The sequence below is a fragment of the Haliotis asinina genome, chromosome 16 (genome assembly GCF_037392515.1).
Source record: "Haliotis asinina isolate JCU_RB_2024 chromosome 16, JCU_Hal_asi_v2, whole genome shotgun sequence".
Lineage (NCBI taxonomy): Eukaryota > Metazoa > Mollusca > Gastropoda > Lepetellida > Haliotidae > Haliotis > Haliotis asinina.
The window spans coordinates 21,639,842-21,653,867 of record NC_090295.1 but is presented as its reverse complement, the minus strand read 5'-3'; the positions used below and the strand labels follow the sequence as shown (position 1 = coordinate 21,653,867).

Here is a 14,026-nt window from a genome sequence, read left to right as displayed (position 1 = left end):
CTCACTCTCGTGTTACGATGACACACAATGAAGCAATTGCCCAAGGTTTATAACCTTATAAAATAGAACAGCTTTGTCTATTAATATTCCGGCTTTAATGTGGCTGCTTGCGCTTCTGAACCAGACAATCCAGTGATCGATATTATGAATACTGATTCCCACTCTCGTGGAACGACGACATACAATGAATCAATTCAAGTTGGATAACCTTTTCAAAACGAACAAGCTTTGTCGTTGACAATAATATTCCACCTTAGTAGTGGCTGCTTGTGTGTCTGGCCAGACAGTCCAGTGATCGAATACAGGGGCGCTGTGGGTATTTTAGAGGTTAAAGTGTTCGCTCACATGTCACGCCGAAGACCCGGGTCTGATTCTCAACATGTGTACAGCCCATTTCAGGTGCTCCCATAAGATTCTCAACATGTGTACAGCCCATTTCAGGTGCTCCCATAAGATTCTCAACATGTGTAAAGCCCGTTTCAGGTGCTCCCATAAGATTCTCAACATGTGTAAAGCCCATTTCAGGTGCTCCCATAAGATTCTCAACATGTGTAAAGCCCCTTTCAGGTGCTCCCATAAGATTCTCAACATATGTGAAGCCCCTTTCAGGTGCTCCCATAAGATTCCAGTTGGAATTGGCCTTCAGCAACCCATGTTTGTAGAAAGAGATTACCCCGATCAACGGGATCGGGTGATGAACTTCCTGAAACAGCTGACACACTGAAAATGACGCATGACGAAAAGTGACTCACCATTGACAGAGAAACAAATTTGTATTCAAAACAAAGTAAGGTAACTGAAAATTCATTTTACGATCTTGTGGTCTTAATTACTGTTTTCCAAAGGCCAGTGAGATGAGATAAAAGTCGAAACAAATTCAATGTAAAGGATATGTACCAGGAAGTTACGACACATAAAGCGGAGTAATTACAGGTAAAGTAAAAGTTACACGAGGCCCGATCCTGGCACTGTAAAGGGAAGCAAGTCTGTAACGCTTAATGGTTAAGTGTTTGCTTGTTAACCACGACATTGCATCTAAGACGTGTGAAGATAATTTTTGGTGTCTCCTCCGTAAAATACCCGGAATACAGCTAATGGCTGCGTAAAACCATACTCACTCACTCAATCCGACTAACTCACCCATCTCGTGAAGATCCTGGTTAGGATCGGTCTTCACTAACCGAGGCTTGTCGAAAGTGCCGACTAACGGGAGATCGGGTGGTCGTGATTTGACACCAAACGTCCTCATTCATTCCCCTTCTCTCTATCACTATTTACCTGTAATTTGCAGGTGAGTTGCGTGTGTCAACATTTAATTTCGGGTGTTCCCTGTCATGATATTGCTGGAATATAGCTAAGAGCGGGTTAATATAGTATTCATTCAATCACTATTCACCAGTCATTTACAGATGTGCAATATTGAATTTTTTGTATAATGCGAAAACCTAATTTCTAACATCCCCACAACGATATTGTTGGGTTTAAGCCACACTCATTCACTATTTACCTGTCTTAGGCAGGTGAGCAGCGTTCATACATCCCGCCTATCTGGTCTTAATGCCACCACTATACAACTGTGAGAACTCCCGAGTCATGAAAGAAAATGATTCCTTTGAACTTTCAAAACATCACGTAACGTTATACAACAAACCTTTAATTTACACACTTCACAGAGTTAACATATCATAAATTAATCCAAGCGTCGAGTTTAAGTACAAAGTAGGGAGTCTCACGACGAGGGGTGCAAAGATGAGAGAGCGGACGGGAGGGAGAAGGATGGGGCTGTGGAATGATGCTTTGTGATGTTGAGCAGGTGGCCTTCTCGTACTCGTGGTCGTAATGTTGGCGATTCCGCATCCGCAACACCAGAAGCATGCGTGCTCATCCTGTCTCATCATTTGTCTTCTTCTAAAATCCCCTCTCCGTAAATAATCCCGAACGTTTCTTGTCAACCGCTTCTTCACCAAATTCTGTCTCCTTTGCTAGGAAAGGTGCGCATGCATACACTGGCGTCTCTGCCAGGAGGCATGAGGAATGGGCAGTGGGTAGTCTTGCTGTTAAAGCGTTCGCTCGTCATGCCGAAGACCCTAGGTTGACTCCCAATGTGGGTACAATATGTGAAGCCCATTCCTGGTGTCCTCGCCGTGATATTGCTGGACTACTGCTACACATGGGGTAAAACCACTAGGCTACCATATCTCATCGTCACGCCAAACTCCTGGGTTCGATTCCCCTCCTGGGAATATAAACAAACACCATTCCTAGTGTCCCCGCCGTGATATTTCTGGACTATTGCTAAAGCCGACATAAATCTCAAATCATTCACTAACTCACTCATTCACTTGATGGAATATCGTTCAGTCATTACCGTAATGGAGACTTTGAACACAAAGACACCAACCCACTGTTTCCTTTTCTCGCTGCTGCCCGTCATATATCCGCAAACACGTGCATTTATACACACGTACACACACCCACACACACTGACATATCGTTAACGCAGGGCATTCATAGTTCATAATTTGAACTGTCACATCCTTGATATATATCCGTGTCATTGCATCACTTGGAATGTCACATTTATCATCCCGTCCACTTAGCTGTCCTCGTTATGCTTATGACTAATGAATTTAGAAGGGCGGTGGGGTAGCCGAGTGGGTAAGGTGTTTGCTCGTCACCCCGAAGCCCCGGGTTCGATTCCCAACACGGGTACTAAGTGTGAGGCCCAGTTTTGTTGTCCCCCGCCGTGATATCTCTGGAATATAGGTACAAGTGGCGTAAAGCCACAAGGCTAGCGACCGTCCCTTTCCACGCCGAACACCCCAGTTCGATTCCCCACATGGGTACAAAGTGAGAAGATCATTTTTGGTGTCCCCCAACTTGATATTGTTGGGATATTGCTAAAATCGGCGTAAACCTAAACTCCTTTGTTGAATGAGTATTGTATCAGACATTTTGACAGAGGATGACGTAAATGAGGAATCAGGAAATCAAAATTGTACAGACGTTACAGCCTGTTCACAATTCTTGCTGTGTGAGTGAAGCAATATTTCAGCCATATCGTCACATGGTTTTATCAATCACCCCGAATCACGCATTCATATCCAATACGTAGTGCAATAAACAACACAAAATCCAGGCCAAAACCATACGACTGAGCATATATTTAAGCAATTTCAGTATATGAATCATCTTTGGGGCGGCGTAAATGATGCTGAATCAATTAGACATAAGCATCTGCCTTTAGCCGACACTACATTAGCCGAGTATTTGTGTGTTTTTACATTTTTTATAGTATCATTCTCCAAATTGTTTCAAAGTTCGTTCCGACTTTTTTATGTAAAATCCGTGAAGATCTGGGTTAGAAATGGTGTTCAGTAACCCATGCTTGTCGTAAGAGACCTCGGGATAGAGTGGTCAGGCTCGCTCACATCAGTTCCCAATTGAGCAGATCGATGCTCATGCTGTTAATCACTGGATCAGTTGATCCACACTCGATTATTTCACAGACTGGAACATTACTGAGTGTAGCGTAAAACTAAACTCACTCACTCATTCACTTTTTGTGAAAATGCAATTTCTAGGGAGTATAAGGAGTTACCTAATCTTGGCCATATTTATATTTATAGTAGTGTATATATTCAGTGTTATTAGACGGTATGCCCATGGGTGTGTTCGTCGGCAAATCATCTTCTTGTCCAACAGTTCAGAATATTGATGTAGACAAAGAACAAGAAAGGACCAAGCACAGATCCCTGTAGTACACCATCTTTTCACTCTTCATTATCAGACAATGTGTCATTTGAAGACACAGACTGTTTGTGAGCTGTAAATGCAATCATCCAGACATAACAGTAATTCATCATTTGTACCATAACATATCAATTTACATAAAAGCTCAGTGAGTCAAACTCCATCAAAATGTTTTGAAACATCACAGAATACCTTACAATAGACCTCTACAGCATTACACATTTGATCATTTAATTCTCTTTGGTGGACGGTCGAGCGACCGGTTTGGAATTCAGCTGATTGCTACGTGTATAACAACAAATTCCCATGAAAACAATCCTGCAAAAGCCTGACGACAACTCGTTCGAAGACTTTCCCCATACAACTGATGAAGGATATTGGTCTTTAAACCGAGGAGAGCGTTGGAAAAGTTGCATGGCATAGGTTCGTGTTCTGAGCGAGTGGGTGAGTGCATGCGTGCGAGAGTGACTGAGTCAGTAAGTTGGGTTTCACACCGCTTTTTGGCAATAGTCTAGCAATATCGGAGGGGGACCCTGTCCTCAATGATATATTAAACAATGCGCAAACGGCGATACAAACGCATGCTACTTCATCCTTAAGCATTTTGTCACTTGCAGTGACAAAATGCAGAATGGGCCTGATTCTCCATTCAGAGGTAATTACTTCATTATTACGGCGGGGGACACCGGAAATGGGCTTCACACACTGTGCACACATGGGGGATAGAGCCCGGTCTTCAACGTGACGAGAGGACGCTTTACCCACTAGGCTACCACGCCACCACTGTCTCTATATTAAATCGAGACAATCTCCACGTGTGCTTGACATTAACTGAAATTTACTGACTGAGCTTTACCGTTATGCAATCTCACATGCCGAGTTCACTGAATGATTCTGACCATTATGACAGCCGTCTGTTATACTCACTGTATATGACCTTTAAATACTCTGAATGCCAACACGTTATTTTTTTATACCTGACTGTCACGCAGGCGGCGTCTTGGCTTCAAAGCTCATTGTATCTATTGTATCTTACTAATAAACAGAGACAGTGGTGTAGCCCATTGGTTAAAGCGTTCGCTAGTCACGACGAAGACCCGGGTTCGATTCTCCACATTGGTACTATGTGTCAAGCCCATTTCTGGTGTCCCCCACCGTGATGTTGCTGGAATATTGCTAAAAGCGGCGTAAAACCATACTCACTCACAATAACACCCCAAGCTTCTTGTTCCAGATGCCGGTTGTACCTAGACTTTATGATATATGGCTGTTTATAATGACTGTTGACGACCATTGAACAGTCTTGGCTTGTGATGAACATTTTGTAAACGATAGTTGTAATTACTCCCTTTGACCTTTGAACACTCAAACGCTCTTGTTGTACTTGTTCGGGTTGTCCACCAAATTGCCTCGCCTTCATGACGTCAACGAGTCACACTTATTGTAGGGCGTTGGAGTAACCTAGCGATTATGGGTTTAGCTCATCACATTGAAGGCCCGGGTTCGAATTCCCACATGGGTGCAATGTCTGGAGCCAGTCCCTGGTGTCTGAAATCTGATATTGCTGGAAGTTTGCTAAAGCGACGTGAAACTAAACTCGCTCACTTATCCATACTTCTTGCATGACCCTTTCGACATTTAAACCATGAATGCCACCATTAAACCTGGCCTATATATTTAAAAGGTACTTTATACGTTCACGTATATACTTTATAGTTCTTTATAGTTTTGAAAATCAACTCAACTTTAGCTGAATCAAAAATTTTACTCCTTGTCCTTCGATAAAGGCTAACTGTATCTAAGACCACAGTGATTAAATATTACCAATCAACACCAAATGTAAGTGTGGTATAATCAGCTATGCTTTAACGTGTTAAAAAATACACAAATGCCCTTTAAGTAATAAACAGTGGTGCAGGGGTGGCTGGATTCTTGGTGGCCATCTTGGAAGCCATCTTTGATTTTTCGGAAACTTCGGAAAGTGGGCACAAAACATCTGATACCAACCCCAAACGTATGTTTTATCATGATATTCTCCCAGCACTTTGCAAGGTTTCATGCTTTAGTCCACCAAGCATCTATTTTCAGCCCTTGTACCTGCTGTTTGTAACATCCGAATCCTCCGATGTCCCACATCGGTTAGCCTGACTCAAAGTTCCTGAACCGCATTACTTCCCCTTATGCCCAATCCTTTCTGTAAAGTAAAACTCCTAAATGAAGAAAGTCCAAAATGTGCCTTCTCACTGGGTCGCCTTTTTCAATTCAGAGTGAGTGAGTGAGTGAGTATGATTTTACGCCGCTTTTAGTAATATTCTAGCAATGTCAGAAAAGGGTTTCGCACATTGCACCCATGTTGGGAATCGAACCCGGGACTTCGGCGTTACGAGCGGATGCTTTAATTACTACACTACCCTATCACCCATTTAAATTCGTTAGTCATAAGCATGACGAGGGACGTTGATGCAATGCGATGCAATGACACAATGGGTGTATATCAAGGATGTGACAGTTCAAATTATGAACTATGAATGGGCATCACATAATTACTGTTCCTATGAAGGAAATCTTCAGCCTGGCCGGCGGACGCTTTAACCACAAAGCAACCCCACCCATCCCTTTTCAAGGAATTGTTCGTTTCTATCACAATAATACACAGCATCCGTCAGTGCTAACGCATCTTATACTTATGTAAAACCACTTAACAACCGCAGCCAAACCTGCTGCCGTCAATGTCCCCACCTCTTGCTCTAAACCCCGACTCGGTACAACTGACCACTTAATGAAGCCCAAATTTCCCTGATCTTAAAACTCAGCTGTGCACGACAGTTCTGTCAGTCAATCTCTGCGAGTAATGTACACCGCGTTACGATGGATGATTAACGCGCAGTTCCTCCCCTTCATAAGCTTGTATCGGTTCTGTCTCTCTATATATATCCCAATCATGCAGAGCAAACTCAACGCTACAACGACCAATAGGTAACACTGACGCCAAACGATGGACGAGTAGATCATGCTGAACGACTCAGCGAGTGGACTGCGCGACTGCTGACAGTCACAGGCCTATTTCAAGAGGGCTCTGTCCGTCAGCGACAAAGCCGGTTGATTTTACTGAGCGGAGTACTTTAGGAGCAACTATGGCTTCGAACGGAGGACGAGCGGACAACGGCATCGCCTTGACAAGTAGTAACATTGCTCTTACTGAGAAGCCTGCCATCACGTAAGTACTTAATAAATCCTATGAATATTCATTTATGCTAATTATGCATTAATGAGTACGCCGTGTTGGTATTCGCATTGTGTTATTCATATTTCAGGTTGTTTAGATATTTAATATTCGTGGAAATATCCCAGAGACCACTTACAGTGTTTCAAATTGTTCACCTCCGAATGCTCTTCTCTGGATTTACAACGGACAAAGTGCTGTATTTTGATGCATCTCTGAGTATTGAAATATTTTCGTGCATGTACAATAGTCAACCTTGTTCAAAACGGACTCATTGGATCTATACAATGTTTGTTATATTCAGTGTCCGTTATGTAAAATCAGTCGCGAGATGGCGCCATAACTGATGACACATTAAAATGAAATGATCATTATTACAAATTGCAAGCATAATGTCTTAACCCATTCTTTCAGTGAGGTGCCTTTGCTAGTGTTGATATTTCGCTACTACCGTTTTTGCTATAACAGTTCATATACCTGGTATGATATACCTGATATTAATAATACCTATTGTTATAATATAAATATCATTGTGACGCATATCTTAGGATTGTTGTATAATGGCTCATCCCGCAATTCAGCAGATATTTGTAGGAGCGGAATTCACGATGCCAACGAGATCAAATGTCAGCAATCTGCGATGACGTCAGAAATCAGTTTGGCACCAATTCTGTGATTTAAGGCAGTTATTATATCACAGAACACGTTCCAGAAAATGTTCCAAATATCAATATGAATCTGTCACTCAGCCGGAATGTCTAACACTTTCCAGGTGAAAGCTGAACATCTCACGGTATTCTCAACAGAAAAATAGTTGTTAGACTCGCCGTTTAATCAGTTTAAACAGATAAACAAATAGAAGTGTAAAAAAAGCCATTATTTGTCGTTTTGGTGCCTCTTAGTAGAAATAAAACACCAGCGATGTTATCACGTTTTTACAGGCGGAAACTCGAAGCGAGATATTCGTGGTGGCCTTAGAGATACACAGTCTGTTTCTTTGATGTTTTCCAAGTCCTTTTCAGTTTATCATTTTAATATATGACATTATCTCACAGAGAGTGCATCTTGATTTACTACAATGAATTATTCACGCCTATTTGAATATATAAACTTTAGGATATGCGTCACTGCGCCACTGTTTATAGACTCGGATGACGGTAAATTGAGATGAAGAATATTGTTTTTATTGCCCGCTTGACATATACTGTCAGTTTAAGTCAAGATGCGTAAGCGCCATTGGGCGATGATTGGGTAATATGTATAGGAGTCTTCGTTGGTGTGCGGACTTAGTACGTTATGGACGTGAACGACACACGTTGGGAATTGTTGTGAATAATTACCTGATTTTTTTGTGGGAATAAATGAATAAGAGACACTTTTATGCTAGCTGATAAACCGGAACGTGTAGGTAAAATTGAGTATGGAAATGCATGCAGCGAGATGTTGGATAGGAACCCCGAGCTTTTACTCTAGTTGTTGTGCAGCACATGCAGGGAACATGTACAGAGTACCCCCTGAATTATTGAGATGATGTATGGCTAAGGGCTACTGATGGGGAGGTCAAATTCCCGATTTCTCAATAGGGTGGTGCAGGGTTGCTTGAGCACTTACCATTTGAGTCAATATCTGGGTTGTAGACAGTGTTGTGTTAAGAGGTGAGTGGCTCAAGTACTTACATTTGAGTCAAATATCTGTGTTGTAGACAGTGTTGTGTTAAGAACTGAGAGGCTCGAGTATTTACATTTGAGTCAAATATTTGGGTTGTAGACAGTGTTGTGTTAAGAGCTGAGGCTCCAGTATTTACCATTTGAGTCAAATATCTGGGTTGTAGACAGTGTTGTGTTAAGAGGTGAGGCTCCAGTATTTACCATTTGAGTCAAATATCTGGGTTGTAGACAGTGTTGTGTTAAGAACTGAGTGGCTCGAGTATTTACCATTGGAGTCAAATATCTGGGTTGTAGACAGTGTTGTGTTAAGAGCTGAGAGGCTCGAGTATTTACCATTTGAGTCAAATATCTGGGTTGTAGACAGTGTTGTGTTAAGAGCTGAGAGGCTCCAGTATTTACCATTTGAGTCAAATATCTGGGTTGTAGACAGTGTTGTGTTAAGAGCTGAGGGGCTCGAGTATTTACATTTGAGTCAAATATTTGGGTTGTAGACAGTGTTGTGTTAAGAGCTGAGAGGCTCGAGTATTTACCATTTGAGTCAAATATCTGGGTTGTAGACAGTGTTGTGTTAAGAGCTGAGAGGCTCCAGTATTTACCATTTGAGTCAAATATCTGGGTTGTAGACAGTGTTGTGTTAAGAGCTGAGGGGCTCGAGTATTTACATTTGAGTCAAATATTTGGGTTGTAGACAGTGTAGTGGTTTAGAGCTGAGAGGCTCGAGTATTTACATTTGTGTCAAATATCTGGGTTGTAGACAGTGTTGTGTTAAGAACTGAGAGGCTCCAGTATTTACCATTTGAGTCAAATATCTGGGTTGTAGACAGTGTTGTTTTAAGAACTGAGAGGCTCGTGTATTTACCATTTGAGTCAAATATCTGGGTTGTAGACAGTGTAGTGGTTTAGAGCTGAGGGGCTCGAGTATTTACATTTGAGTCAAATATCTGGGTTGCAGACAGTGTTCTGTTAAGAGCTGAGAGGCTCGAGTATTTACCATTTGAGTCAAATATCTGGGTTGTAGACAGTGTTGTGTTATGAGCTGAGAGGCTCGAGTATTTACCATTTGAGTCAAATATTTGGGTTGCAGACAGTGTTGTATTAAGAGCTGAGAGGCTCCAGTATTTACCATTTGAGTCAAATATCTGGGTTGTAGACAGTGTTGTGTTAAGAGGTGAGGGGCTCGAGTATTTATATTTGAGTCAAATATCTGGGTTGCAGACAGTGTTGTGTTAAGAGCTGAGAGGCTCGAGTATTTACCATTTGAGTCAAATATCTGGGTTGCAGACAGTGTTGTATTAAGAGCTGAGAGGCTCGAGTATTTACCATTTGAGTCAAATATCTGGGTTGCAGACAGTGTTGTGTTAAGAGGTGAGGGGCTCGAGTATTTACGTTTGAGTCAAATATCTGGGTTGCAGACAGTGTTGTGTTAAGAGCTGAGAGGCTCGAGTATTTACCATTTGAGTCAAATATCTGGGTTCTTTGAAAGAATATGGGTAACAAAGTGACCAGAGCATTCTTTCTTCATGCTCTATTCGAATTCAATATCCAAAGATGTAACTCTTGAACTAATCAAAGAAGAAAATCAATGAAGGCCTATGTGGGTAGTAATTTGACTAATATGACCACTTTAAATCACCGGGCTATACAAAAGTTTAGAGTTAAAACTATTTCCTTTCTTTCGTCCAACACCCTTGTTGAAGTGAATCATTATCTATACCCGTATTATGTGATATACATACAATCTGGATTTGATGTGGCCTTGAACTAGTGCACAATGTCCATGGACGTTATCCATTGTCGTGAAACTTCAGCAGCACACGAATAGTGCGCATAGACCAGGCATAGACTGGAGATCCAGCTGCACAACCCAGCACATAAATGATTATTGTACGCACGTAATTTATTGGTGAGTGAGTGAGTGAGTTTAGGTTTACGCCAAACTCAGCAATATTCCAGCATTATGGCGGCGGCCTGTAAAAAATCGAGTCTGGACCAGACATTCCAGTGATCAACAACATGAGCATCTATCCGCAAGCATGGTTTGCTGGACGCCCATTCTAAAACCGGATCTTCACGGGTCTAATCTATGAAAACTGTGCCTTTATTAAACCGGATCTCTGCCACTATCAACTCCGTGATCTATCAACTCCGAGAAGAGAGGAAGGTCGGTGCTTCGAGTACTTGCAGTGTCATACCAATGTCAATTAATAGAATGTACTTGTGGTTACCCTGAATGGAACTACGCGAACTACAACCCTCTTAAATCGAATCCTTTCTTTATGTCAAATCACTTTACATCCCATCAATATTTTGCATGAAAAACTGTGCCAAAAGAATCAATTACGAGCTATTTTTTCGTCCTCGAGCTTTGTGTTCAAAGGAGGAGTTCAGTCTGTATATGGTTTAGTCTGCCAAATCCGGACCCTATGTAAACTTTCGAGCACAAACAAGTCCAGTTTAACATATGTTATATTTGGGATTACACACTAATAAAGTACAGACTCTTTTACTTTTGTAGGGCAGTGTCCCATTCGGGATTCAAACCCACACCCTCAGAGTAAAACGTTTAATCGCCAGCACAAGTTGACGTTAGATATGTTCCACACTAGGCTCAGTTTCTATGTACGTACTTATGATACAGACTGCCGTTTCCTCCCATGAAGCTTCATGATGTAAGGTGTCGTGATGTGGAGGCAAGACAATGATTGGAGACGGCTGTGTTTGAAATCAAGGAGTTTTATGTCCGGAAGTCTTTCATGCTTGCGTCATAAGACCGACGAACAATTTCCTAAGTCATTCGTCAACGGGCGGGTTACTGTAAAGCTCATTTTCCCCCGCGGTTTTATACCAGTATTTCTTTATGAAGACATCAAATGCGGTTCATCTTGTTCGGGTTATGCACAGTCGGTGTGGTCGGTATATAGTGCACAGGGTATCACAGGATCCGTTCAGAGAAATGGGTTAGTATATGGACTGAAAGTGTAGCGTTCTCATTGATTGCGTTGTGTTGTAGTTGAACGTGTAGCGTTCTTATTGGAGGCTTTGTGTTACGATAGAAAGTGTAGCGTTCTCATTGATTGTGTTGTGTTGTAGTTGAACGTGTAGCGTTCTTATTGGAGGCTTTGTGTTACGATAGAAAGTGTAGCGTTATCATTGTTGGCGTTGAATTGTGATTGAAACGGTAGCGTTTTCATTGACGGTGTTGTGCTGTGATTGCGGGTGCAGCGTCCTCATTGATGGCGGTGTGCTATCATTTTGGTGTTGTACTATGACTGAAAATGTAGCGTTCTAGTTGATGATGGTGTACTTTCATGAAAATGCAGCATTCTCAGTAATAGTGTTGTGGTGCAGCGGGTGCAGCGTTGAGGGTTGAGGGTGCAGCATTCTTGATGATGGTGTTCATTATTTTATGATTGAAACTGTAGCTTTCACACTGGTTGACATGTGTTATTGTTGAACGTGTAGCGGTATCGTTGCAGTTCATGGCTTTGTGTTACGATAGAAAGTGTAGCGTTCTCATTGATTGTGTTGTGTTGTAGTTGAACGTGTAGCGTTCTTATTGGAGGCTTTGTGTTACGATAGAAAGTGTAGCGTTATCATTGTTGGCGTTGAATTGTGATTGAAACGGTAGCGTTTTCATTGACGGTGTTGTGCTGTGATTGCGGGTGCAGCGTCCTCATTGATGGCGGTGTGCTATCATTTTGGTGTTGTACTATGACTGAAAATGTAGCGTTCTAGTTGATGATGGTGTACTTTCATGAAAATGCAGCATTCTCAGTAATAGTGTTGTGGTGCAGCGGGTGCAGCGTTGAGGGTTGAGGGTGCAGCATTCTTGATGATGGTGTTCATTATTTTATGATTGAAACTGTAGCTTTCACACTGGTTGACATGTGTTATTGTTGAACGTGTAGCGGTATCGTTGCAGTTCATGGCCTTGTGTTATGATTGAAAGTGTAGCGTTCTCACTGGTGGACCTATGTCATTATTGAACGTGTATCGTCCTCAAAGATGGTGTTGTATTAATTTGAAAATGTATTATTGAATATGTAGCACTGTTATAGAATGACGTAACGTTATCATTGAATGTGTGAGAAACTCACCAGTGGTGTATAGCTTATTTGATGTGTAGCGTTCACACTGAGGGGCGTCTTATTTGGAGTTACCGCTATATAAAATTTCAGTATCAAATTATTATCATTAAAAGCATAACCTTCTCATTTATAGCTCAGAATTTTATTTATTATAATATACATTATACAGCAATGTCACTTACGAAGTAGCGTTTTTGTTTATGATGCTATGTCAGGACTGAACGTGTTATCATTGTGTAGTATGGCTGAATGTGTAGCATTCGCATGGATGATATAGCATTATACTGAAAGCAGAGCGGTGATTTGAATGTGTAGTGTTATCATTGAATGGATGTAGGGTTAGATTTGAATGTGTAGTGTTATCATTGAGTGGATGTAGGGTTAGATTTGAATGTGTAGTGTTATCATTGAATGGATGTAGGGTTAGATTTGAATGTGTAGTGTTATCATTGAATGGATGTAGGGTTAGATTTGAATGTGTAGTGTTATCATTGAATGGATGTAGGGCTAGATTTGAATGTGTATAGTTATCATTGAATGGATGTAGGGTTAGATTTGAATGTGCAGTGTTATCATCGAACACATGCAGGGTTAGATTTGATTGTGTAGTGTTATCATTGAATGGATGTAGGGCTAGATTTGAATGTGTATAGTTATCATTGAATGGATGTAGGGTTAGATTTGAATGTGTTATCATTGATGGTGTTGCGTTATTACTGAACGATGAGGATTGCCGTTGCACTGGCATGTAAACCATATGTGGGCGTATCAATAGCATTAAATATAGCAGTGATTGGGTTTATATTTTTGGAATTGTATCGGAAGGGATCATTACATAACACTGGTATTACAAATATCGTATAAATCAACAGCAACTATCAACAGAACTAGAATTATGACTCTTCGGCGCATGTGTCCTTGAGGTGTGTCAGAGCTATGACCTATGACCCCAATGGAGACTGATCCACCCAAGGGGCACTCCGAACACGCCCGACCGTTGTAACCATGGTTTTAGGGTCCAGGGCTCTTCAGACATCCAGGAACGCCCTGTCGTACCAGGAAATAATTAATTAATTATGGCAGCCGGACCAACACTCAGGCATAAAGAATTCAGATAAACGGACTGTTATCTCGTTTTATAAATTTCCCCTGCTGAACCATAGGAATGGAGATTTATTAACGGACGACTCTTCTCTGGCGATCAGCACAAATAGCCTTTTTGCTAGATTTCCCGTGGGCGCTAAGACTCAATGGAAACCCGACAAGATAGGTCCATTTAGATATTCCATGTGTCT

At 41.5% G+C, this 14,026-nt stretch overlaps 1 protein-coding gene across 1 annotated transcript in view; it reads left to right on the top strand.

The window, feature by feature from the left end:
• The first annotated feature begins 6,847 nt into the window (after window positions 1–6,847).
• The window catches only part of LOC137268252 (neprilysin-like), a 71,416-nt gene continuing 64,237 nt past the window's right edge, over window positions 6,848–14,026 (top strand). Inside the window, exon 1 of the mRNA XM_067802790.1 lies at window positions 6,848–6,970. Within this exon, the coding sequence (XP_067658891.1) occupies window positions 6,888–6,970 (83 nt within the window). The 5' untranslated portion in view covers window positions 6,848–6,887. The remainder of the gene's footprint in view (window positions 6,971–14,026) is intronic.